Source organism: Coturnix japonica, chromosome 3 (genome assembly GCF_054131305.1).
Source record: "Coturnix japonica strain WE chromosome 3, WE-NBRP24, whole genome shotgun sequence".
NCBI classification, from domain to species: domain Eukaryota; kingdom Metazoa; phylum Chordata; class Aves; order Galliformes; family Phasianidae; genus Coturnix; species Coturnix japonica.
Window position 1 is genome coordinate 3,017,816 of NC_140665.1, and position 22,902 is coordinate 3,040,717.

A 22,902-nucleotide genomic window follows, 5' to 3' on the forward strand; every position below is an offset into this window, starting at 1 on the left:
CTTTCAGGATGAATCAGCCTTGTGCAGTTCAGGCATCTGGATTAGCCATAGGACCTCACTGCATTTGTTACAGAAGCTGCAAAAGAAATTAGGTGGAAGCCTGTAGAGAAGAGAAAGACTGTTTCTTCAGGCTGCCCTGTACAGTCAAAATGCTGACTTTGTGTTGGGGACTCAAACTCAACATATTCAAGTTGGCAGAGTCCTCAATTTCTGATTTCCAAACCAAGATTATTAGGGAATGACTTCTGGAAGTTTTGAATGCAGCTAGCTGTAGTCAAGTCAAGGAGAACCAGTATGAAGTGTTCAGACAAAGACCATACGGAATAAGAACCAGTGTGCAAGGATGTACAGCTGATGTAAATTCCATATATCCTGATTTTTGGTTTCTTGACTTAGAAAGCTCAGTGTTCTCTTAATGCATTTCACTAGGAAAGATGCATCTGAAAGGGATTGTTATAAATGGATATGGGTATAATATTCGTATCTGATATATTGTATAAATGTGACACGTCATATGTGTCACATACATATACATACATGTATAGTATATGTTCTAGATGAGGGTGTATGTATGCATTAACATGACATTTTTGGAGCAGAAGTTTAAGGTGTTGAATTTGCTCATATATCTGTCAACTCACTCCCATTCTCCTCAGAATCACATACTGTCCCGCTCTGCTCTGCATTGCTGAGGACTCACCTTGAGCACTGTATGCAGCTTTGAGCATCACAAAATAAGAGAAGAGAAAGACTGTCTCTTCAGGCTGCCCCGTAGAGTCAAAATCTCTTGCTGACTTTGCAGTGTTGGGGATGTACCTCAAACACAACATATTCAAGTTGGCAAAGTTCTCCATTTCTGATTTCCAAATGAAGATTAGCAGGAACCGATTTCCGGATGTTGTGAATGCCTGTGGCTCTCAACCGTAGGGGCTGGGTTTGAGTGGTATTCTTTGAAGCCTGGGGCTGGGGTCAGTGATCCTTGTGGGTCCCTTCCAAGTACGGATCTTAAATGATTCTGTAATTCTATGATTTCTCATTGTATCCCAAGCTGTATTCTCTTCCCCTTCTTTCCTCTCTCTATTTCAGCTGTCTCTCCTGTCCATTTCAACTGCCTTTCCTCTGCTTTTTACTTTCTCTTTCTTAATTCCTGCTTTCTTTAATCTTTCTTGCCTTAGACATATTCTCTCAGTGCCTTCTGCCCCGTAACCTCCCATCCTATCTTTAGTCCACTTGATTTAGTCCCATTGTTCTCAACTGTTTTCCTCTGTTTGTAGCGTATTAGCCCCTTTTCTCCCATTTTTTTTTTTTTTCACTCCTTGCTGCATGAGAGAAGTTTTTACACTGTTAGATCTGCTCCCTTAGTGCTTCTCAGGAACTCTTGAATCTGCAAAATGTATGCTTTCCAGCCTGTATAGAGGCTGCCTGTCTGTAAACCTGTAGACAGTTATTTAAGTCGAAGAGAAGGCTACATTGGTCAGAAATTGCTTGAAAGCATGTTCATGTCTTGGTAGGATTATAGGTATGTCCTTAAAATTGATGCAGCCTTTCAGAGACTGGAAAAATGAACTGAAAAGCTGTATGAGCAGACTAACAGACTTACTGATCCCCTTATGCATGCCATTTCTCTGGTAGATCTACAGACAGCTCAGTCTCTCTTCTTACTTTGTTGATGTAGATGTGCATGCAGGGACTCTTTCAGAGATGCTTTTGTCATTTCCAATCTGGTACAGCAGCTGTAGTCACTTAGCTTTTAACCAGGAGAGCATTTTTATTAGCTAACTCACTTCTGTTTAATGCCTCTCTTCTCGTGATGACCTACACAGTGCTGGGATGGACATAACCAGTCCTACCAGATGCTCTAAAGCATAAACTTGTGGTGATGGTTGCTAACAGCGAGTGCTTGCTTGGGATGAGACTGTGCTACCTACATGGTGAATTGGCAGCCAGAGAGGACCAAGACTGATGGGTTGTACTGAGGAGGTGCAGGGATTAAAGGTCTTTGCAGTGGGGAGTCCTCACTTCCAGAATGTGGAGTGGGATCTGTGGAGGCTGAATCTCAGCACAGCTGCACCATCAGCAAAAAATCTGTGAAGGCCAGTGGCAAAATGTTTGTCTTATTCACCTTTAATGACTGGTCCATGTAAAGAATGGAAATGTACTGCAGCTGTTGTTTACTCTGTAAACTCAAATGGCTATGGTTGTGGAGTCAGTATGATTACAGAGGATGGAATTAGGAGTTAAGAAATTCACAGGCAACTTTAATTAACCTCCTTTGTGTATATGCGTTATGATGCAGTCTTTAATTATGTGATTGTATACTATTTTCCCCAAAGCATTTGTGTCTCATTTAGCTCAGAGTATTGAGGTGATGGAGCAGGCTGTTTGTCCAGAGGACCTCCGTTCCTTTGGTAGGAAGGTGTACAGCAAGTGAAGCAGAGACTGCAGGGAGCAAGAGGATGAGGTCACGGCTTGAAAGAATTAAATGTAAGGTTGCCTTTGCCTCAGAGTTCCTGGTCAGTGCTGCTGAGTGTTCTGAACCACACTTCCTCCAAGCAGTCATTAATTGTGCATCCTTCCTTTTTTGAATGGCCATTTGAGGTGAAGGTTTAATTTGCAGATGTATTGAGCTTCCATGTCTGTCAGGGAAATCAATTGGAGCTGTGCTTTAGGCTTACAAAGGGCTGCATAAAGCTCAGAATGCTGAGAAAAGCAGGTAATGGACTTCCCAGAGTATGCGCTCAGTGTTAGATCCTGTTAGCTGTGTCTCTCCGTTTCAGTTCCCAGCCAAAGAAGAGGGTAATAACACCACCACAGGGTGCCGGGAGAGGAGAATGCCATTAATATTTTTAAGGCACTTAAATACTGTAATGATGAGTGCTGTAGAAAAGCCCTTGAAGAAATTAATAGTTCTGTCTATACAGCAAGATTTGAATATTGTATAGTAAAGAATGGTGCAACTTATTGATGAGTCTGTGTATTGAAAGTAAACCAGTATTGGACACTGCTGGGTAGAGCTCAGATCTAGGCTGAAGATGGGTGAGATTGGGGACAGTAAAAGGTCGTGCCGCAGCAAGACTCTTTGTGTCATCTCTGAAATGATGTGTCAAAGCCTCTTAACTGGTATCTGCAAGGCAGACAGCTCTAGCAGAGGATGCCAGATAGCATGGCATTCATGTGAGATGGTACTCCTCTAGGGAGATGTTGTGGTTGTCTAGCAGACGCAAACCAGTGATCACTTCTGAAGTTACTGTGATTTTGCACAAGCCAAGGATTTCTTCTTAGTGAATTTAGGTGCAGGACTGGGCCCTTCATATGGTCTTGGCCAAAGATGCTGAGTATTTAGGATCTAGTATTGGTTCTGGGATGCAGGAATGATACCTGCAGGGAGTTCCTCTGTCTTTTGCCTCCCATGAAAATAGTAATTCTTTGTTTACAATAGCATTGTAAGAGACTCCGTTTGTAAAACAAGTATTTAAAACCCATGAATGCTAATTGCAGGAGTGTTTTCAGAGAGCAGTCCTGACACTGCTGCTGCGCTCACATGCAACTGTTGCTAGCCCGCTTTCTGCAGAGAAAGATGTGGTTTTACTTACCTCTACTACCATTATTTCATACTTATTCAGTTTGAATGGCAGTTACAGTTGCCTACATTCAGCTTTTGTAGTAGAATATGGAGATGCGAAGCTGCTACCTCTAACCATGCAGATGCTGCCTGTATGCAGAGGGCAGCAGGAAAGGGCTCTGCCACGAGATTGTTTCTTTCTGCTCAGAGTATTGCTTTTTGTTACTCGCTTCCTCAAAGGACTTGTTGAGGCTGTATCTAATTCATGTTTAATAAGCTCTTTCTACTTCAGGTGTCAATCTGTTTTGCCCATTACTTTTCATTTTCATAAATATTTGAGTGCAAAATGATAACAGTTTTTGCATCCATAGTAGCTGGGTGGAAATGGAAGACTTTTTAGAAGAGCTTCAGAAACTGACAAAACCTGAAATGAGATGGTTTTGTACACTCTAATTTTGATTGCATGCATTTGCACAGATACAGGATATTCCAGCTGCAATAAAGTAAAAAATAAGGGATTCGTTTCCTGAGTAAGTGCTCAGAAAAAAACCCTTTATTAAGCAGTATGATTTATTGATCATGTCCTGCAAAAACCTGCAACACTCTGAGCAAATAAACCGCTCGCTGTCCTCCTCTGCTGTGTGACCACAAGGTAAACTGGAGTCAGCATTAGCAGAAATAACAGGGAATGCAAGTTCAGAGCACACAAGGAAAAGGATGTTTTAATGTGAAAGATGTCTTCAAATCGAGTTAGTACTGCAGGTATTCTTTCCTCCAAACATTTTAATGGGTTTTTGAAAATGAGTATCCAGTGCATTATTCAGTAATTTGTTTGTATATGTGAAATCAAATTCCCCGCTTCTGTTGCTTTAGGAAAGCCATCTGGACAGTCAGTGGAATTGTTTGCAGTCTCCCTAGCTAGAAAGTAGATGGCTGTAATTGAGGTGATAGTATTAATTCATGTAAAAGAACATGACCTAAGTTATTCCTGTTTTGGTTTTGAAGGAGAGAAGTCAGTCTTTATTAATTAAACATCTAACCTTAATGTATTGAGGTGTAGGGCTTTGCAGCTGGCAACCTTGGTCCTTTAATAATAATTGGAAAATATCGATTGAAAGAAGACTAGCCTGTCATGCTGATAATTGTGACCAGATTTAGATATGATCACTAGATCTTCCTGAGATTGCAAAGAAGCAGTTACCATCTAATTGGTAAAAAGATTGAACGTTATTTTGGTAATCCCAAAGCTTTGGTAACTTATTCCCCATTGTTCATTTATATGTCTGGTACGTATGCCACTACAAAGTGGTTAAATATGGTTTAAGCTGATAAGGCTATGCTATATAGTATTTACATTTTGTGAGCATCCCAAGTTTTATAGCTGTTTTAACAACGTACTTCTCTTTAAATGCAGGTTAGATCTAGTGGCTGAACACTTACTTAAAACCACAACTGAACTGATTGTCATTCTGGTTAATGGCACACTAATGCTGAGATAATCTGATGGCAAAAACAATCCGAGGGGGTTTTAGCTACCGCTGCTTGTGACGTGAAAACTGAAAATACTCCGTAACTTTCCAGGAGGGTTCTGTGTCTTTTGACTTCGTAGTTTATCTGTTTAAGCTCTTCCTGACTATGAAGATGTCATATTTCAAGAAACAGTGCTGAGGACACCCCCCTGACATAGCTGGGAAAATAAATCAATTAGTGCAAGTAAAAGCAGTGCTAAGAGGAATTAGTATACACTGTCGTTTTTATAGCAGGAGGCATTTCATGAATGAAGTGTTACCTCCGATAACGTGAGGCAGATGTTACTCAGTTGGAGTTTTAGTTATAAATGCTTGAGACTGTCAGCTGGATTTTATTGGTGATATTTCCATAATTCGCATCTGTTTACGCCAGTTAAGCACCAAATACGAGTGCGCAGTTGTTGATTCCGTGTGTGTAATTTCAAGGTGCTGTGTGCTCTGCAGCCATAGCACTAACTTGCATGCTCACACAGAATCTCCCAGCATAAGCATTCAGATATCTGAACAACACGAGTTCAAAACCTCAAAGCATTTTCTTTCCAACTATAACTGCTAGCCCCCCAAAAAGGAGGTCTTGGAGTTTCAGGGACCCTCTGTTGTGTGTGAGGTGAGCTCCATCTTCCTCCGTGTCTTGAAAGCTCTTTTCATAGTGCCGCTCATAACCGCGGCCGCTTTCTGCGTGGATGCTCAGCACATGCTGTTGTGAATCCCAGGATGATATCGCCATCACTTCGAGCTGTATTTTGCATCGCCTATTCTGTTATTGCTCAGCATGCACAAGGGTAGAGTTAAAATCTTTATTCAGTTCATTTAAAAATGTTTCTTTTGTTCTCCTTATCATGTTCTGGCTTTCCCAAGGATATATGCCTTGAACGAAAAGTCACATGTGCATTACTAATTGTGTGCCATTGTATTTACAGTTCCTAGTGGTGGCACTGTGAAGCTACTAATTCTTTTGCTTCACTTGATGTAAAATAATCTGAGTGTCTTTGATAGCAGTGAAACAGTATTAATTGTTTTGTACATTTCTTGGTCACTCTTCTTAGGTGGTCTTCATAATCTATTAGAACTTTCAGCCAGATTTTTGTAATGTCATGCCTCCAGCAGTGATTAAATTGGTAATTAATGAACGGGCCTTGGCAACATAAACCACATCCCGTTAATTTTCCCTTTTGAGTTTTTAGAAGTTGTCGTCTCTGTTAGAAAGCGTTGCGCCACCTCGCTACAGCCCCTTGGCATCAAACCACAACGGCCTGATTTTTTGCAGCCATTAGTAGATCAGAGCGGTAATTTCACAGTATTTTGGTCAGGGTAATTATGGTACCAAGTACCGAGCAGAGTCGGGAATTCACACAAGAAGTCCAGAAATACCAGGTGAGCTTCCTCGTGTTCACTGGGACGTTATGATCAGTTTAATTGGGCTCTGTTTGATTCCGGCCGCGGAGGCTCTTTGTGCCGCGGCACCGCGGCCACTTTCCGCTCCGGTGTTGCTGACCCGCACTGACAGCCCCGCAGCAGCACCCGGCCCTTTGAAGTGGGGCTCTGTGCAGAGGGCGCCTACAGAAAAGGGAGAAGCGAGGGAAGAGGTTACTGCAGCAAAGCTGTGCTGCGGCCCCTGCACAGAGCAGGACCCCAGCGGGTGCAGCGGTCATCCTTCGTGGCTGGGTGCAGGTGGAGGGCCATCAGCTGAGCGTCGGGCACATCCAGCTTGCAACAGTCACCTGCCTGTTGGCTTTGCAGTGAAAGGACTGTCAGTGGTCACTTCTCCTGAAGCCTTAATGAAACCAAATGGTTTGCCGAGGGTTTGGGTCTAACCGTCGGGGTGTTTCAGGCAGCCTTGTCAGTTGATGTTCATGAATTGACTTGAATGGAGATCAAAGTGTTTCTCAAAATGGAGAATCGGGGAGAGAGACAGCTCCTTCAATCGCACCACAAGAGCTAATCAAGCCATCAGTTCTTTATGTGCTCTGTGTGCCTTTAGCGTTTAATACCCAATGGTTTGTCAGGACAAATTGAAATTGCGGGGCTCGGGGGGCTCGGGGGGGGGATGCCGCAAACAAAGTGGGTGCAATGCATGCTTCTTCTTCGCAGGGCTCGGTCCCAGAAATTATAGCACCCAAATAGAAAACCTCAGCAGGCACTGTTGATTAAATATTTGGGGTTGGGGGGGAAAAGAGAAAAAAAAGCGAAAGTAAAGGATTCAATGGGCGCTGAACGCCTTCACGCTGATTAAAGGTCCGAGTTTAAAGTGAAAGAGAAACCCGGCTCAGCGTGGCTTTTTTGTTTCTTTGGTTGCTAATGAACTTTTCTCACTGCAACATTTTAAATTGGATTCGGGAGATAGTTTTTGGAGTGTCAGCTAAAACAAAGTCATGTGAAAATGCCTCTCCTCCGCCCTCCTCCCTCTCTCCTTTTTTAATTGATATGATTTAGGCAGAGGAAAATTGTAAGGGGGATTTTTCTATTGCAGAAGCAATTTTTAAGGGATTTAGTCTTATTTAGCCCGAAGGTCTTCACACTAATGAGAGCACTTAAGTTACGTCCAGGCGTTGATTAGACAGCTCATCTATCAACTGGAGCATGAGAATTCGTATTTTAGGGACCCTTTATGCACTATAAATGTATATGCCTTTTTTTTTTTTTTTTTTTTAGCGCTCTATGTACCATTTTCCACAAATTTTTAATTACCTTCTTTGACACCCAGGGTAGCTGCAGCTCAGCTGGCAGAGCACTCATGCTAACAGGGCAGCACTGTGCATGCAACAAGAAGGAATAGCAAACGGAACCCGCGCAGATCAGTGTGCTGAGCACAAGTTGTTACCGGATGCATTCCTTGTACCGCTGCCACGGCCCTTAAGGTCTAACAGCATGGATTTGGGGAAGTCATCATTATATGCTTTAAAAAATACCCATCCACCACCATCGAGAGTCGGGAGTGCCGGCTTCCCCCGTCATTTCTTTGGCTGTGTTTAAAGCACAATAGCGTCTTAATTATTTTTGGAGCTGCGCTGAAAAAATCCGGCATTTGTAACTTTCTGACATTTCAGATTTTAAAAAAGAAACAAAATTAAAACGTTGCCACCAGCTTGCACTATGAGCAGCCTGTAATAACAGTTAAAAAAGCTTTCTGAACTATTTGACAAGATTTCTTAGTGCCGAGGCCATATGCTGTAGCCTTTAAGCTATTTCTTCCTATCAGTTTCATTATCACCTGCCTCTGAGTCTCCAATATCATCAGTAAGCACATGCAGAATCATAATTATGCCATGTACAAGTTCTTTGATAACATGTACAGTTTTCTTCTTAATTCTTTATCAAATGCATTGATCGTGGCATGTGTGCATTGATCCAGGTCCACCATCTGGCTGTGTGTGATAAGCACAGTGGCATCTTTGCATTTCCACTGTCATTCATTGCGCTACAATTTGGCTGCAGGGGAGTAGTGCCTGGGATTAGCCCTGTTCTGCTACTTACTTGCATTTTAAGTTGACACCTCTACAGCAGCTCAGACCACATTACAAACTGAAACACATACGCACGACTTAGTGATGTGACACTCCTCAATAAGCTTACTCCACTAGCTACTCAACAATCTGTAATTGGATTTGTAGGAATAACAGCAAAAGATTTCCTAAGAATTGCTGGGGACAGAAGGTGAAGTTTTCTCATTATTGGCAAAAGGCTAGGTATAGATCCTAGGCGATTGGTATTTTCCATTAAAAACAAACTGCCAGCAGTTTGCAGGACATTTTCAAAAAATAAAAAATAAAAAATAAAAAGGAGAAGAAAAAAGAAGGAACCAGGAAAATAGGAATAGGATGGGGGGAGGTGGGGAGGTGGGCGCTGTGCTCGCTGCTCGCCCCGCAGCCTTGTGCCCTCCCCGCACCGAGGGCAGCCCCCGCTGCTCCTGCCCCGTGCATCACTTCACTCACTGAGCGCTTTATTTCATAACCTGACTTCATTTCATTTATTTATTTGTTTGTTTATTTGAAATCATAAAGTCAAGTTTACACAAGAGAAAATCCCTTAAGTGGAGCCTTGCAAATGTCGACTCCTGCAATGAGTAAGCAGCTTCTTTCCCTCTGCCCGGAACCAACACGTTGGAAGGCACCGAAACACCGCCGCCAGCCCAGTGACCCCAACCCTGTGTGCACAGCCGCAGGGCGGTCCCGGCCCCACTTTTTGGGTGACGCCACCGGCGTTGGCAGTGACGGTGATGGGCGTAACGGGCGGCAGTGCTCGTTGGCCTTAATTACAGAGCAGCAACCTGCAGGCTGGGATGGAAACGCCTCGGTCGCGGCAGGGCTGCGCGGCTCTGAAGGGGTTAAATGGGTTAAATCTTATTTATCTGAATAGAACTGCAGGGCTGTTTTGCAGAATGCGCCAGCACAAATACCTATGGTTCGCTTTGACGTTACAATTTTTTGTTGGTTTCTTTACTTTAAATTCTTGAACTGTTAGACCTTTTACTTTTTTCTCTGAGAAAGATGTATTTGTACCAGATTAGAAAAGCTAAACTGTTTCTTTACATTGAATAATCAGCCTGTCATGACAAATCTATCTCCTTCTGCATGAGTAGGTGCCAGTTTGACTAGCTTCTTTTAGGCGCACCCTGGGTTTTAAGCTGGATCCATGTGCATGACTGGCAGTGCATTTGTTGGGCCAGATCTAAGGAGCCAGAGAGCGTTCAGCTCCTTGTTGCCTACAAAAGAGCAGCCAGACAGCCAGCAAGAGGCCTTGGATGCGGCACAAGGTGACACTTACTGAGTCAGCCACTCTTTTATTATTTTTTTTCCACACACACACACACACACACACACACACACATATATATATATATATATTTCTTTTGGTGAACTAAGGATTTACCCACTTCACAATGGCACAAGGAATTAAATTATCAATGAGTTGCTTGTCTGGAGCCAGCACTCTTGACACCAGAAATACCGTACCAAGGGAGCTGTATGTTTTGTGGAACAAAACAGGCGATGGTAAGAAAGCAATATCTACATAGCTAACGTTTCTTTAAAAGCAACTTCTGGCTGAGGGAGTTGTTTTCCACATGGTGTACACACAGCCCCACTCTGTGCATACACACAGCCCTGTTTTGCTACAAGGATTTGGATTTTTACTTCCTTTTTTTCCTAAAGCAGCATTATTGGTGATTCTTTTGTTGTGGGACTTCTGGCTACTCCTGTTTTCATTCCATCTCATCTCATTACTGCCCAGCAGCACAGGCTATGAGCTCCTTCTCAATGACGAGTGATTTAACACTTTTTGCAATATTAAGTGTTTGAGGCGAATGTTTTCATGGCAGCTGGCTGTTGGTGCCTGCGCAGGAAATGCCCAGGATGCTGGTAGCTTTCCTTCAGCTCTCCCTGCAATCCCACAAACACTGAGGTACAGACACAGCGTGGTTTGGTTTTGGTTTGTGCTGTGTGCATTTTGCTCACTACCTGTGCATTTGGAGCTGTTCTGAAACAGCAGCAGAGACCAAACAGAAATGTGGTCCTCAGGGTGCTCAAAGATTTAATCTGACCAGATGGGACAAACTTGAGAAAGATTTTGACTTTCCACTCTGTTTTGCAACAAGAAAGGCTGATTTTTTCCCCCCCTGTCCTTTCTTTGTTAGGAGAGGCAGAGATCAGGCCATCCCCAGAGAAATGAGCAGGTGTGGCCATTTACAAGCATGTCTGGTTATATTATGAACTAACATGAGAAAAGTTTGCAATGGTTTGAAAAGAGCAGCTAAACAGTTTTAGTGTTTCATCCCAAATCCTATTTACTCAAACAAGAGCCGGTGAAGGTCGCGGTAAAACCCAGCCTGTCCAAACCTTTAAAGCTCATGTGATTTTATTTTATTTTTTTGCTATTTTTATTCTGTCTTTCGTATGAACTGAATAGGTGCATTTTGGTAATCCTTGCCTCTGGACAAGCACAGAAGCCTTTTTCCCTCTGAATGGCTAATAGCAGAGCCATCCTTCCTGCCTGCTGATGAAAGGTGTCGGGCAGTTCTTCCTCTTCAGTGTCAGGGCAGAGCGCTGTGATTTTGGACCCCTGTCCCATCTGCCATGGTGCTGCTGTGGTTTTGGTGCAGGGCGTATTGCTGAGCCTAACCCCCTGTCTGTGGGCACGTTGAAGATTTTCCCCTTTAAATGCCAAATAAGCACAGCACATGGGATTTTTTCTGGTGGGGAGGGGTTAATACACCATCAGGCTGCTGGTGCAAGCTCAGGTTGGATCCTCCCGGCCCGTGGGAGCCTGTGGCAGAGGTTGTGGTCAGTGATGGTTTGTTGGGGTGGTTTTGAGATTGCGGGATTCTTGGTCCTTTCAGGGCCGATGCTTTCAGGGTGGGTTCCCCCCCCTCGCAGCCCCCATCCAGCAGCGTTTTGGGTTGGAATTCACCTTCCCAACCCGGGGCGTCGCTTCTGACCCAAGCAGTGTCAGCGCCGGCGTCCGTGGCGAGTACAAAAGGGACCCCCTAACGGCAGCCGGGCCGAGGCGCTTCTTAAGATCCAAAGGCTGCCGAAAGAACAATTGGATAAAGTTGGGGATTGGAGGAGCTCGGTTTTCTTGTGCTGGGGAAATGAAGCTCCAGCCTTTTCTCTTCCCATCCCCTTTAAAAGCAGAAGGCTGCTAGGGGGTTGTGGCTGTGTCAAAGCCGCTGGGATGCCACTGCTGATCACTTTAATTACTAGGACTAAGGAGGATAAAATTAAAAGTAGCACCATTGAAGCAGTGGAAGAAAGCTTGCCGAGATGGCACTGAACTGTGAAATACAAAAATTGCATACCAACACATTTTTCTAGGAGGGAAACAAGGAATTACATTACTTATTCTTGAGGAGTTTGTCCTTAAATGGTGAAGTTTGCCTTGCTGTGCATCCGCCTGGCCGGTTTTCAGACCACTGCAAAGTAATTGGCGGGGAGGGACCGGGTGAACTTGTGTGTCCGTTTGGCGTGGCTGGGATGGAATGGGGAGGGATGGGATGGGAACAACTGCTGCGTGCATGTTTGCAGCTCAGCTCCCTTTGCTGGTGCAGAGCTTCTCTCCGAGGGCTTTTAACTCCTCCGTCCCCTTGGTGGTTTTTTTCAGGTGGCAGAATTCCCTGCTCGAGCCTCTCCCCAGCAATTTCCTGCACAAAATCAGGGGTGGGCAATTAGCAATTTGCTTTTTAGTAATTGCCCTGCAACTCCAGCCTGAGCTACTGTGGTTTACCTACTTTTTCTGCTTTAAACGCCACTCTTCCTTCCCAGAGCCAAGCTCACTAACCGGCAGTTCAGATACACGGGCTGAATTGAAGCCATAAATGTGCTGGGTTTCTCTTATCCGCTGGTGATGATTGGCTTAATCAGCACCAACACAAGGCGCGGTAATCTGTGTTTGCGAGCGATCCCCAGGATGCTAATGACCACGCCGTAATTCGGGAGGCAGCTCAGTGCAGAAAGAGGCCCTGCCTCAAAGCGCCTGGACATGGGGATGGGGCCACGGAACCACCGGGAACCCACGGGTTCATTCATACCAGGAACGGCACATCGTATTAGATTGAGCAGTTTTATTCCACGTCAAATTAAATGTAATTAATATTAGCGAATAGCACGTGTTGGACTCGGAGCGGGTGCTGTGTCAGGCATCAGGCTTGCTGGAAACGGCATCAGACGGATCTGTCAGAGGCACAGGAGCAGGGGGAGCTTTCCGGCTGTGTCCCCTCCCAAACAAGTCGCTGGTGGAACTGTTGCTCTGCGCCTTGCGGGCTGGGAAAGCAAACAATGCGGCGCGCATGGCGCTGCAGGGCCGCGCAGCAGCGTCTGCCGGGGGAAGGACACGGGGAGGAAAGTAAATGACGGCCATCTGATGGGGAACCGGAGCTCTGTCACTCAGGCTCGAGATATTGTGCTGTGTCCATACGCTTTGTTTACCGTAGGGTTTTATGAGTTGTAACCTGCCCATGCAAGCTGTTAATGAGGCTAAATCTTGCTGCTTGAGGATTGAATTACAGCACACCTCTGGGCTAATGGTTATAAACAGAAAGTCCCATTAGGGCTGCATTCTGATTCATTCATTTGCATTTCTTCTATTGTGCCGAGAACAATGATGAGTAAATAGCTACAAACAAACAATTTACATGGAAATGGGTAAAATGTACCTAATTAGTATTTTGCGCTTGTTTTATTAACGATTGCTTCAACTAAATAGTACTTAGCAGAAGCCCTTAGCAGGTGTGGGATGCCGGTGGGCAGCCTGCCGGGCTAGCCATCCAAAATTGGCATTTAAGCCATCCCATTGAGCTGGCACTGCAAGACCTGTACCCTCCTATTGGCCACACACTTATGGGCACATTCCGCTGGGAGCCAAGGGAATGGGAACGGTCCTTTTGGGCTTTTCCCAGCCAAACCTTGAAAAATGCCTGTATTGAAGATGGAGATAGGCTTACTTAAACACATCCTCCTGTTGGTACTTTTTCCATTAGTGGATGAATCTTTTCCAACATAGTGTGCTTTCAAACTTGGCCTGTTTGTATAACTGAAATGTTGCAGTGCTTCTACAATAGTTGAGTGCTTTGGGAGAGCAGCGCTGCCTGGAATGATTCCCGTGGGGTCTTTTCTTTATTACTGGCCAGAAGTCCCAGCAATGGTGTGTTTTAACATGAGGCAAAATGGTTTCCACTCTGGCATCTGTTGTTCTTTCATTCATTGTCATTTGTTTATTTTGTTAAACAGGTTTATCCATTTAAGTCTAAGGGTCAGATCCCTCTCCACACTGCAGATGTGGGAGGTGAGGTTGGTGGAGGGGCTGACCAAGAGCAACATCTGGCTTCTCCTGTCCATGCAATGAGAGAACGCTACTCAAGCAGTTCAATTCAGCAAAGCCATTTCTGTAGCCACAGCGAGATGCTGTGTAGTCATTGCGTTGAGACAAAAGTTGCTGAGAATTTTTGTCAGTCTTTTTCTGGAGCGTAGTTTGTAAATTCTTTAGCTTGTCAATAATTAGGTCTCTATTGCAGTCATAATTTGAGGAGCGCTTTAAAAAAATCTGATTCATAGCAGTCTTTAAAAAATGTGGTGTGACACCCAACTGATACTGAGCATCCTATTTATAATGTGGGCCAAGCACCATGCTGTAAACCAGTTACTATCATGATGATCAGATTGAGAATGAAATTGCATTTCTGTCAATTACTGACTAGGCAACTGTTCAATATATCTTAGCAGCAAGATGAAGAGCGACGTCGGCAGCTGAGAGAGCGAGCTCGTCAGCTAATAGCAGAAGCTCGATCTGGAGTGAAGATGTCAGAACTTCCCAGCTACACTGAAATGGCTGCAGAAAAGTTGAAAGAAAGGTCAAAGGCATCTGGAGGTGAGCTAAGGAACTTTGTATCTTATCCCCATGGCAACCTAGAAGCCAGAGAAGACCTTTTTGGGTGTCACTTTTGTTCATGCTTTGAATCCTTGTGTAGGTAATTGTTGTTCATCAGGTGCACATATCAAATAGTGTGGCCGCAGATATGTGACCTGGATCAGGGTTGTGTCATTAAATTCCCAGCAATTAAAAGAAAAGCAGGTATGTGAATGGAAGCGAAGGTGTTCTGTGAACATGTAGCTCACTTTGGCCCATATATACAGATGTGCCATTGCCTATAATTTTGGTAGCATCCCATGATTAGTGCTTAACATCTCTTCAGTATGTAGCTTTTGTAGGAGCGTAGACATATTATTTGGGGAAAATGACATGAGAAGTATTTAAAGAGACTTCATTTTGTATCAGATGTGTTCCAACGACTGTTCTGAAGGAAAATTTTAAAGGAGGTCCATGGGAGGTGGGGGCAACAACCTTTTGATGTTAAATGGCAGTCTTTTGACATACCACTTACCTTTACAGGTTTTGAGTTGTAATATTGATATAATGTTATTAAACTGACTTTGAAATGTCATTAAAATTCAGATACCTGCCAGTGCTACGAGCTGGAGTAATGTAGTGTCACTCAAACTCAAATGGGTACTGAACACATGTTTCAGGACAAGCTTCTTGTTCTTTTAGTGTTTCCTACATGTTCTAAGGGGAAATTGTGTTTCTCACACTCACATGCAATTGTAAGCCAAGGTGTCAGGAAAATCTGGCTTCACTTTTACAATGCATGTAGGTTCAACAACAAAAATTTTTCAGATGTTTTATCTGCATCTATATATTTGAATATATTCATATGGCACTCTAAATCCTTCTCTTCTGTTCCATTTAATACCAAAGAGAAAAGCACTGTTGACTGTCTTCAGTTCTCTTCCCTTTGCCCCATAAATCAAGCTTGCCAACATAATTCCTTTTAGTGATAAGTAAAGAAATTAAATTCTTGATGAGGAGGAAGTAGGACTTAGTTATGAACCAAGAAAAAGGCCTTCTCAAAGTTTGCTCACATCTGAAACAAACTGCAACCTACTGAAAAGGAGAAGAAGAGAAGGGATATGAGTAGTTGTTTCCATTGCAGGATTTTCCCAGTTTCAACCAGTTTATTGGGAAAATTCAGCCAAGTGGGCCAAACCCAGCAGTGAGCAGTGACAGCACAGAGTTGCCCACTGAGCTGCACAGGCTGTGGTAGCAAGATGGCACAGCCCCTGGGCATTACGTAGGCTATGATCTTCTTCATCGCTCTTCTCTATTTCCAACTCCCCATCACAGAATCATAGAATGGCTTGTGTTGGAAGGGACCTCAAGGATCATCAAGTTCCACATCCAAACTGGTCTTGAACACCTGCAGGGACGGAGCTGCACAACCTCTACCATTCAGTTACTTGGTCCTTTTTTATCATGCAGTTACACATCTGCTCCTGCCATCCTTCCCGTCCTGGTAAGGGACACTTTATGCACACAGCCCAAGAGCTCAGCTGGGTGGTAGTTGCCCTGCTTTGTTGCAGTAGCTCACTTGAAGTGTTGCCAGGTAATATCCTGGTATGCATCTTTCTAGGAGGTAGCCTTCCCTGTTCGTATTTTCCTCTGAATTTTTGCTCTCCTGAAGCTTTTGCTCTTCTTTTGTGAAGATGATAAATAGTGCCATTAGCCCTCATGCAAACGGCCTGGAAGCAGTCATCTCCTGTTCAAACAAGGGCATTTTCTCTGTCTATGTTGTCTAGGGTTCGAGTTCTTTATCCAGGTTAACAAAAACCTTGAACAAACTTGTGACATCATTGGCTTCACAGGGATTTGATCTCTGCTGTGGGTTTCTCTCATTTCTCTAATACCTGCACTGTAATATTTCTTAAGTAACCTTGCATTTTGTTATCAGGAGATCTTGCTGGATTCAATCCTGAAGGATACCCTCTACCTCATCCTGATGTCCCAGAGTATACGCCTGATTTTGGAGCGAGGTTCCATCCCTCTGGGGTACATCTGTGCAGCTGCATGCAGGCAAACACAAGTTCTGCTTCCTGCAGCGCCCAGGTACAGCTGCAAGGCATTTCCAGATGTTATGCAAACCTGTTTGGGCAGCACATTGCCCATCTTTGCTAGGTGATATGCAGTGCAGCAGGCCGTACAGTTGGGGCTGCTGTATGCTGACCAGAGTTTATGTACTCCCAGCCAGCTGCAGGAACAGGGCACAGATTTGGTATATTTATGTGTGGATTGCATAAGCACTTGGAGAGTTCCAGTGTTATTAAAGGAGGAGACAGTGCATCTTCTGCATGCTTCTGCCACTCTGTTGGTAATTCCAGGTGCCACACCGCATCCTTTATGCCAGAAATTAATTCTTCTGCGATTGAGCAGTGCTGGGAAACGGCATCAGCGCTTTATAAACCAGATAAATTATAACTGCTTCTGGTTTTAGTCTTTTTCATTATTTGATTTCCAACAAAAATGAGGATTTAATAGACATCATCTCCTTTTTGTGACTGGATTCTGAATACTACTCCTAATTGCATCCACACGTAGCAGTTCTTTTTCTCCGCTTCTTCCTGTATTCCCTGTACAGTACCCATGACAAGCTTATAGTAATATGTCTTCCAAGCTCTCTTGTCCATTATGTTTCATTAATCTCTTCTTTTGCATTGATTGCTACACTTAATTTACAGAAAGGGAACGCAGCACATCATTTTTCCTCTCTCTTAATTCATTTCTTCCAGAAAGAAAAAAAGAAAGTATTTCAGCTTTGGGATTTTGGAGGTTTTAAAGGCTAACTTCTTGCTGACTGGTGGTGGTGAAATTCTGAGCACTGTTTCTGTGTGTTTATTGAGAGTGTTCTGTTTTGGGACTGGTGCTACGTTCTCAGTTTAAAGGCTTTTTATAATTGTGGTCTGCAAAAATGAGATGCCCGTGGCAAGTGCAAACTTTGCTGGATAAGCAGCATCCTTTGCTGTGAAATCCAGTTGTTTTCAGTAGGTTATTTGGCACGTGAGACAAAATACTTCTTTCTGCCAACTGCCAGAGGGTGTGGGGTGGCACCTTCAGATGTATTACGTGTCCTGCTAGCTTCCGGCTGATAAGCAGATGCCTTGAGATGGGGCCAGGGACAATGCCGAGATAGGGATCCAAATATCCTCCCTCCTCCCAGCAGCGGTGGGGCAAAGGAATTGGCATCTCATCTAGGTACTGACTGTGCGCAGCAGGACGCCCATCTCCCCCTTGGGGTTGGGGCAGTGTTTTCTCCTCACAGCCTGTCCCCAGCCTTCCTTTGCAATGATGTGTGAGTGAGGAAGGCCTGGTGTCCCAGGTGGCCAGTGGAAGAGGCAGCCCAAAAAAACAACCAAAAGAGGCAAACTGGGAGAGGAGAAGAAGATGGACAGAAAAATGGAAAAGGAGAGAGACGATAGAAGGTCAGAAACAGAAGAGAGAAAAAGAAGCATCCGAGTATGTAGTGAGGCAAAAAAAAAGAGTTTTTTTGTTTTCAAATGGAATTAAGAACTGGGAGAGTGGACTGCAGTTCCAAGACTCACCACGTGAGCCAGCTGGTGTTGCATTGCACTTAGATACTGAAAGTTTTTAAGGTGCATCAGAGATGCTATTTCTGAGGCAGCAATTTGAAGGGAGTGTACGTGGCAGCTCAGTCTTGCACCGTACTTGGTCTCCAACTCATAAACCAGAGTTAATTCCTCAGGTTAATATTTGTAACAGGCAGCATTTCTATCCGTTGTCAGTTCCCACTGTTTTTTCTTGTTCCAGCATCTGATTTCTTGTACACTTGAAGCAGTATTTCACCTCTGCCTTTCTTCCATTCCCCACCTTTCTTCCTTTGTTGCTGTTCAGATGCTCCTGTCACGTCCCACAGCCTTAAGTGAACTTTGCACTTGAAAGTAAAGAAATTAAATATCTGAATTCTACAAGCTTGAAAGATTTCCCAGAGATGATGGAGGCTGGAGGTATCTTCTTCCCTAACAGCAAGTACTGCTGTTGCAGCAGCAGAGGAAACTTACAGGCACTTTTCCCACAGATGCTTCATTTTGCCTGTTGCTATTCCTTCACACATTGATGTTTTTACCTCTGCTCTTCTGGCTTTTCCATATGGTTCCAAAATATTCTTAGTTTACTGTGTGTCAGTCGTCACATTCCACGCTCTGTAGATAATGGTCGGTGCTGTTTAGTCATTGACTTAATTGCTTATCTTTAGTTCTTTTTTTTTTTCATTTCTTCTCAGCTTGGTAAAGGTTTGTTGTAGGATCTCTACTGACTTATTTTTCAAGGAAGCAATTCCTTCACTCTTCTAATTCCGTGCCCTTCTTCTAGACCAGGTGCTTGAAGTTTTTCACATTAGTGAGTCGCTCTCTCCTTTGAAAATGTCCAGTATCTCTTTGTTGTGTTGTTTCTTTTAACATTTATAATTGCAAACTCTTGTTGTAACGTGCTTCCCAAACACATTTACTTCTTTAACGCACTTGAAGAACATGGGACCTGGAGGGGAAAAAAAGAAAGAACAAAGAGTAAAACCAAGAAACTTTGTCCATTTTGAAAGGTATTTGAAAACTTCTGAGATTCCTTGAAAAGAATGTTCTTAATTGGCAGTTCCTTATACAGTGTTCCGGTAGAGATACTCAGTCAACCTGCCAACCTTAAATTGAATACTAGGTCAGGTCATCGTCTGCCACTAGTGTCCTGAACGTTCCCTTCTCTTCTGTTACCTAAAATTGTGGTGTCAAAGGCAGTGCCTCTGATTTCATCTTGCTGTAATAAATTTAAAAAAAAAAAAAAAAAAAAAAAAAAAAAAAAAAAAAAAAAAAAGGTTATATAATCTAATATAGGCATTCAGTAACCAGCAGTTGTCAGCTGAGGCTGTTCTGACACGTCCAGCACCCTGTTGGGTTGCCTGCTCGTTGTGAGCTGACCTTGCTCGCTGGCTCTCTGCAGTGCTTTAGAAGGCATCCAGCCTCGAGGTGCCACTGCAATGTCCCTCTCCTTTTCTCTGCCACCCTTTCCAATGGTCTGTGCCCTTTGGCTGCTCTTAGCCCAGCAAAGAGCACCTTGGCCAGAGTGCTATTGGATTTTCCAGCACCATCACGAGGGACTTCAGGTTGTGTTTCCTGGTGAGAAAAAGATGCTGATGCACTTTGAGGCAGTGTTACCTTAGAACCACTGCTGCCCCTGTGTTATTGTTCTTCCCTTTATCTTCCATTTGCTCTTTACCCCAACCCTCTATCAATGTGATGATGGATCCACTGTGCCCCTCTGCTTCATGCAGCTGCCTCCCTCAGATCACAGAGCCCACTGTGTTAATGTAAATGGGAGCAGGAGAAATACTGCAGAGACCAGGGAGTGTTTTTGTCCAGCTGAAGAACTACCTGGTCCCAGGTACTGGTTTGGCTGAGAAGAGCCATCAGCACCAACCCCAGACCTCTGTTATTCAGGATTGTGGCACCTTGGTACAACATTTGGGATCCTTTTTGTTTCGATGATGTCAGAACGTATCAGTGGTCTGTAATTACAATCAGCGTTTTTCCCTGTTGTGCAATGCTTTAAAGCTCCTGCAGCTGCTCTATACATATTCTTTCTTCTGGCATGTTTCAGCCTTCTCTTTTTCATCGCTTTTATATGCGTGCATACATGCATAGGAAAAAAATGTTCATATAAGTCTGAACAAGTGTAGATAGCACACGATATGGGACTTGAAAGTGAGTAAATACAATACAGCTACAGGCTTTGAAAATACTGTTCTAGCTTTTATGGATCTTGTTTAATTTCATTGTATGTCTGTATTGAACATGTGAGTCAGGATTATTCCTGGGATCTGCTTCACAATTCAACACTTGCTATTTGATCTTCCTCAGTTTACTTACTCTTTCTGCGCCATAATTTACCTACATCATCATCATAATTGTAATTATAATAATTAGCTACTTCATAAAACATTATGGGGCTAATTTACAAGTAATATTCATGAGCCACTCTGAGAAACCCAGCGGAGGGATGCCATAAAAATATCAAGTGTAATTATTATTGTATTTAAAGGGTACGTTGCTCGCAAACACTCCTGATTCAGAGCACCGCAGCAAGGCAGCAATGTGTGAGGGTGCTCCTGCTGCACCCCTGCTTGCTAAGCATCACATCTTGGGGGGGGAAAGGGGATGTTCCTGCTCCCATCAGAGGTGGTGGCAGACACAGACATAAGCAGGGTGCAGGCACCACCTCTCTGTGCTGTGTGGTGCCAGACGAGGAGCAGCAAGTTCCTCTGAGCTGGGAGTCTAGTGCTGGTAGCTGCTGCCTTTCTGGAGAGACTGGAGCTCCCAGTTCCTGCTGCTGGCCAGACCTGTTCAAAGCTGCCATATGCCGGGATCAGCACCTGTATCCCACTTTGTGTTACAGAGAGCTGGGAGCCCAGGAAAAATCATTATGACTCAAGCTGTAAGGAAGAGCACATGCTTTTTAGAGTCACACTGACACTCAGCACAGTGAGCAGCCGCTGCTGAGGCCAGGCTCTGCTTTTATTGTGGCAGGAGCTTCCAGCAGAGTTCCCTGTGTGTGTATCGGATTGCATTGGTATAAAGATAAACTCATGAGTGGACTGGGTGAAATCATCTTCCTCACTTACTTAATGATTTGCATTTTTGTCATAATGCAGCTTGTTCTCTAAAGTGTTCATTATTTTAGCGTTGTGGCGCATGAACATAAGACAGTACTAACCTTAATGCTGTGTGTTCCTACAGATGAGGATGAGGATGAGGATAATATTGAGATAGATACTAACGAGGAGGTTCCTGAATGCTCTGTTACTGGAGGTGGAGATGAGCTTACTAACCTAGAAAATGACCTTGATTCAACGGGTAATTTAAATAATGGCTATTCTGTGTATTTTGCATGACTAACACTCTGTCGTCATAAGTAGTGATGTGCTGCTTCTCTGTCATAACTTTATTTCTTTGTGCCTTTTCATGTCTTTCAAACCCTAATGTTTGTTTTCCTTGGATATTTTGCATTCATGTTTGGCTGAAATTTGTAATAGGCAACAAAATTATTATTTCCAGTAATGTCACATTTAAACATCTCCTCCCTTTTGATGGGGAAAGAGCTTCAGGCTAGATCTGTGAAACGGGAGCTAATGTATCTCTGTGTAGACCTGATACCCTTCCAGATGCTTTCAGAAGACCAGCTGTTGGGGACACCTACAGATTGGAACAGAATTACTCCTATTTAATTTTTAAGTTGAAGCAATACTGCTTTTAATAACACATTTTGAAATCATTCGTGCTCTGGTAGAGGTGCTTATTATCCATCATGTGGAGTGCTGGTCCAATAAGAGTAAATCACTGTAGTGGTGTTTCCACCTTCTTAACTTGTAAACCAGCAAAAATTGAGCTGAGGTTTCTCCTCCACAGATGATAAACATGTCAGAGTTGTACAAGGAAGGGGTTTTGTGCTCTGTACATCTGCTGGCTACCAGTGGCCCCAGAGAATGCTGAGGGGCTCTTTGCAGTGTGGTCTGACTCTCAGCCCACCACCAGCTCCTTTGAGCTTTGGCAAGCACTGGGCAGCATCAGGAGCCAGGGAGTGGAAGGGTGAGCTTCTTCCAGCAGCCACTGACTTGGTTCAGCCCATACCAGCTGGACCCAAGCATGTAACCCATGGCATATTCAATCAAAACACTTCATTTAGTGTTTGCTCTTTGTAAATTACATCAGCAATGATGCGTATACATCATAGTCATTCCCTTCAGTTGCATTAGCAAGCTGGTCTTCTCTTGAGTGTGGAGGATGTAAGTCCTGTCTTCTATTTTTTAATTTGTGGATATCCTAAGACATAGTAAGAACATATATTCAGTGCTCCCAACATTTTACTTCAGCAGATTTAGAGTAGCATCCTATCAAATAATTTTCCAGTAAATTCTGGTTCATTTTAGGAGAGATAGAAAATAGGTGAATGAATATTCCTGTCACATAGCCCCAGGGACTTGCCCACACTTATTTCTTTGAGCCTTTACTTCCTTAGAAACACCTTCTCGGGAATCCAAAATGCTACACAAACCTTCCTTTCCACCATAGAAAGACATTATGGAGAGAAAGCTGAGACATGGTTTTGCAGGTCCGTCTGCACATTAGCCAGATGGGCAAGCGTCATTGTTCAAACGAGTAAGGAAGAAGGTGATCAGCAATACAAAAGGCAGCCTGGTGCTGTGATAGAAATCAGCGCACACAGATTTTGGTGGAATTCTGCCAATTCATACCAAGTTCTAACGAAGGCCAAATCCCCTGGGAGCAGCTAGAGACAGAACTGTAAGGGACATTTCACATTTGGGGTCATTGTTGGCTGTGTTAATTAATTTGTCCCCTGCTGGATCTTAGTCCTTCCTGTCTATCTCAAGAAAAGTTTGTGTGTGTGTTGTTGTGTTTTTTGACTGCAGGT

General features: G+C 43.7%; 1 protein-coding gene across 22 annotated transcripts in view; it reads left to right on the top strand.

The window, feature by feature from the left end:
* EHBP1 (EH domain binding protein 1) overlaps positions 1-22,902 on the top strand; it is a 184,753-nt gene that overhangs the window by 126,121 nt on the left and 35,730 nt on the right. For 10 of the 22 annotated variants that reach the window (XR_014944325.1, XM_015856563.3, XM_015856564.3 and 7 more), the window contains 2 exons: positions 14,301-14,448; positions 21,210-21,326. Coding sequence is in view for 21 of the 22 variants with exons in the window: in XM_015856563.3 (XP_015712049.2) it covers positions 14,301-14,448; positions 21,210-21,326 (265 nt within the window). In the remaining variant the exon portion in view is untranslated. The remainder of the gene's footprint in view (positions 1-14,300; positions 14,449-21,209; positions 21,327-22,902) is intronic. The other 12 variants (XM_015856570.3, XM_085542364.1, XM_015856571.3 and 9 more) reach the window with 3 other exon arrangements.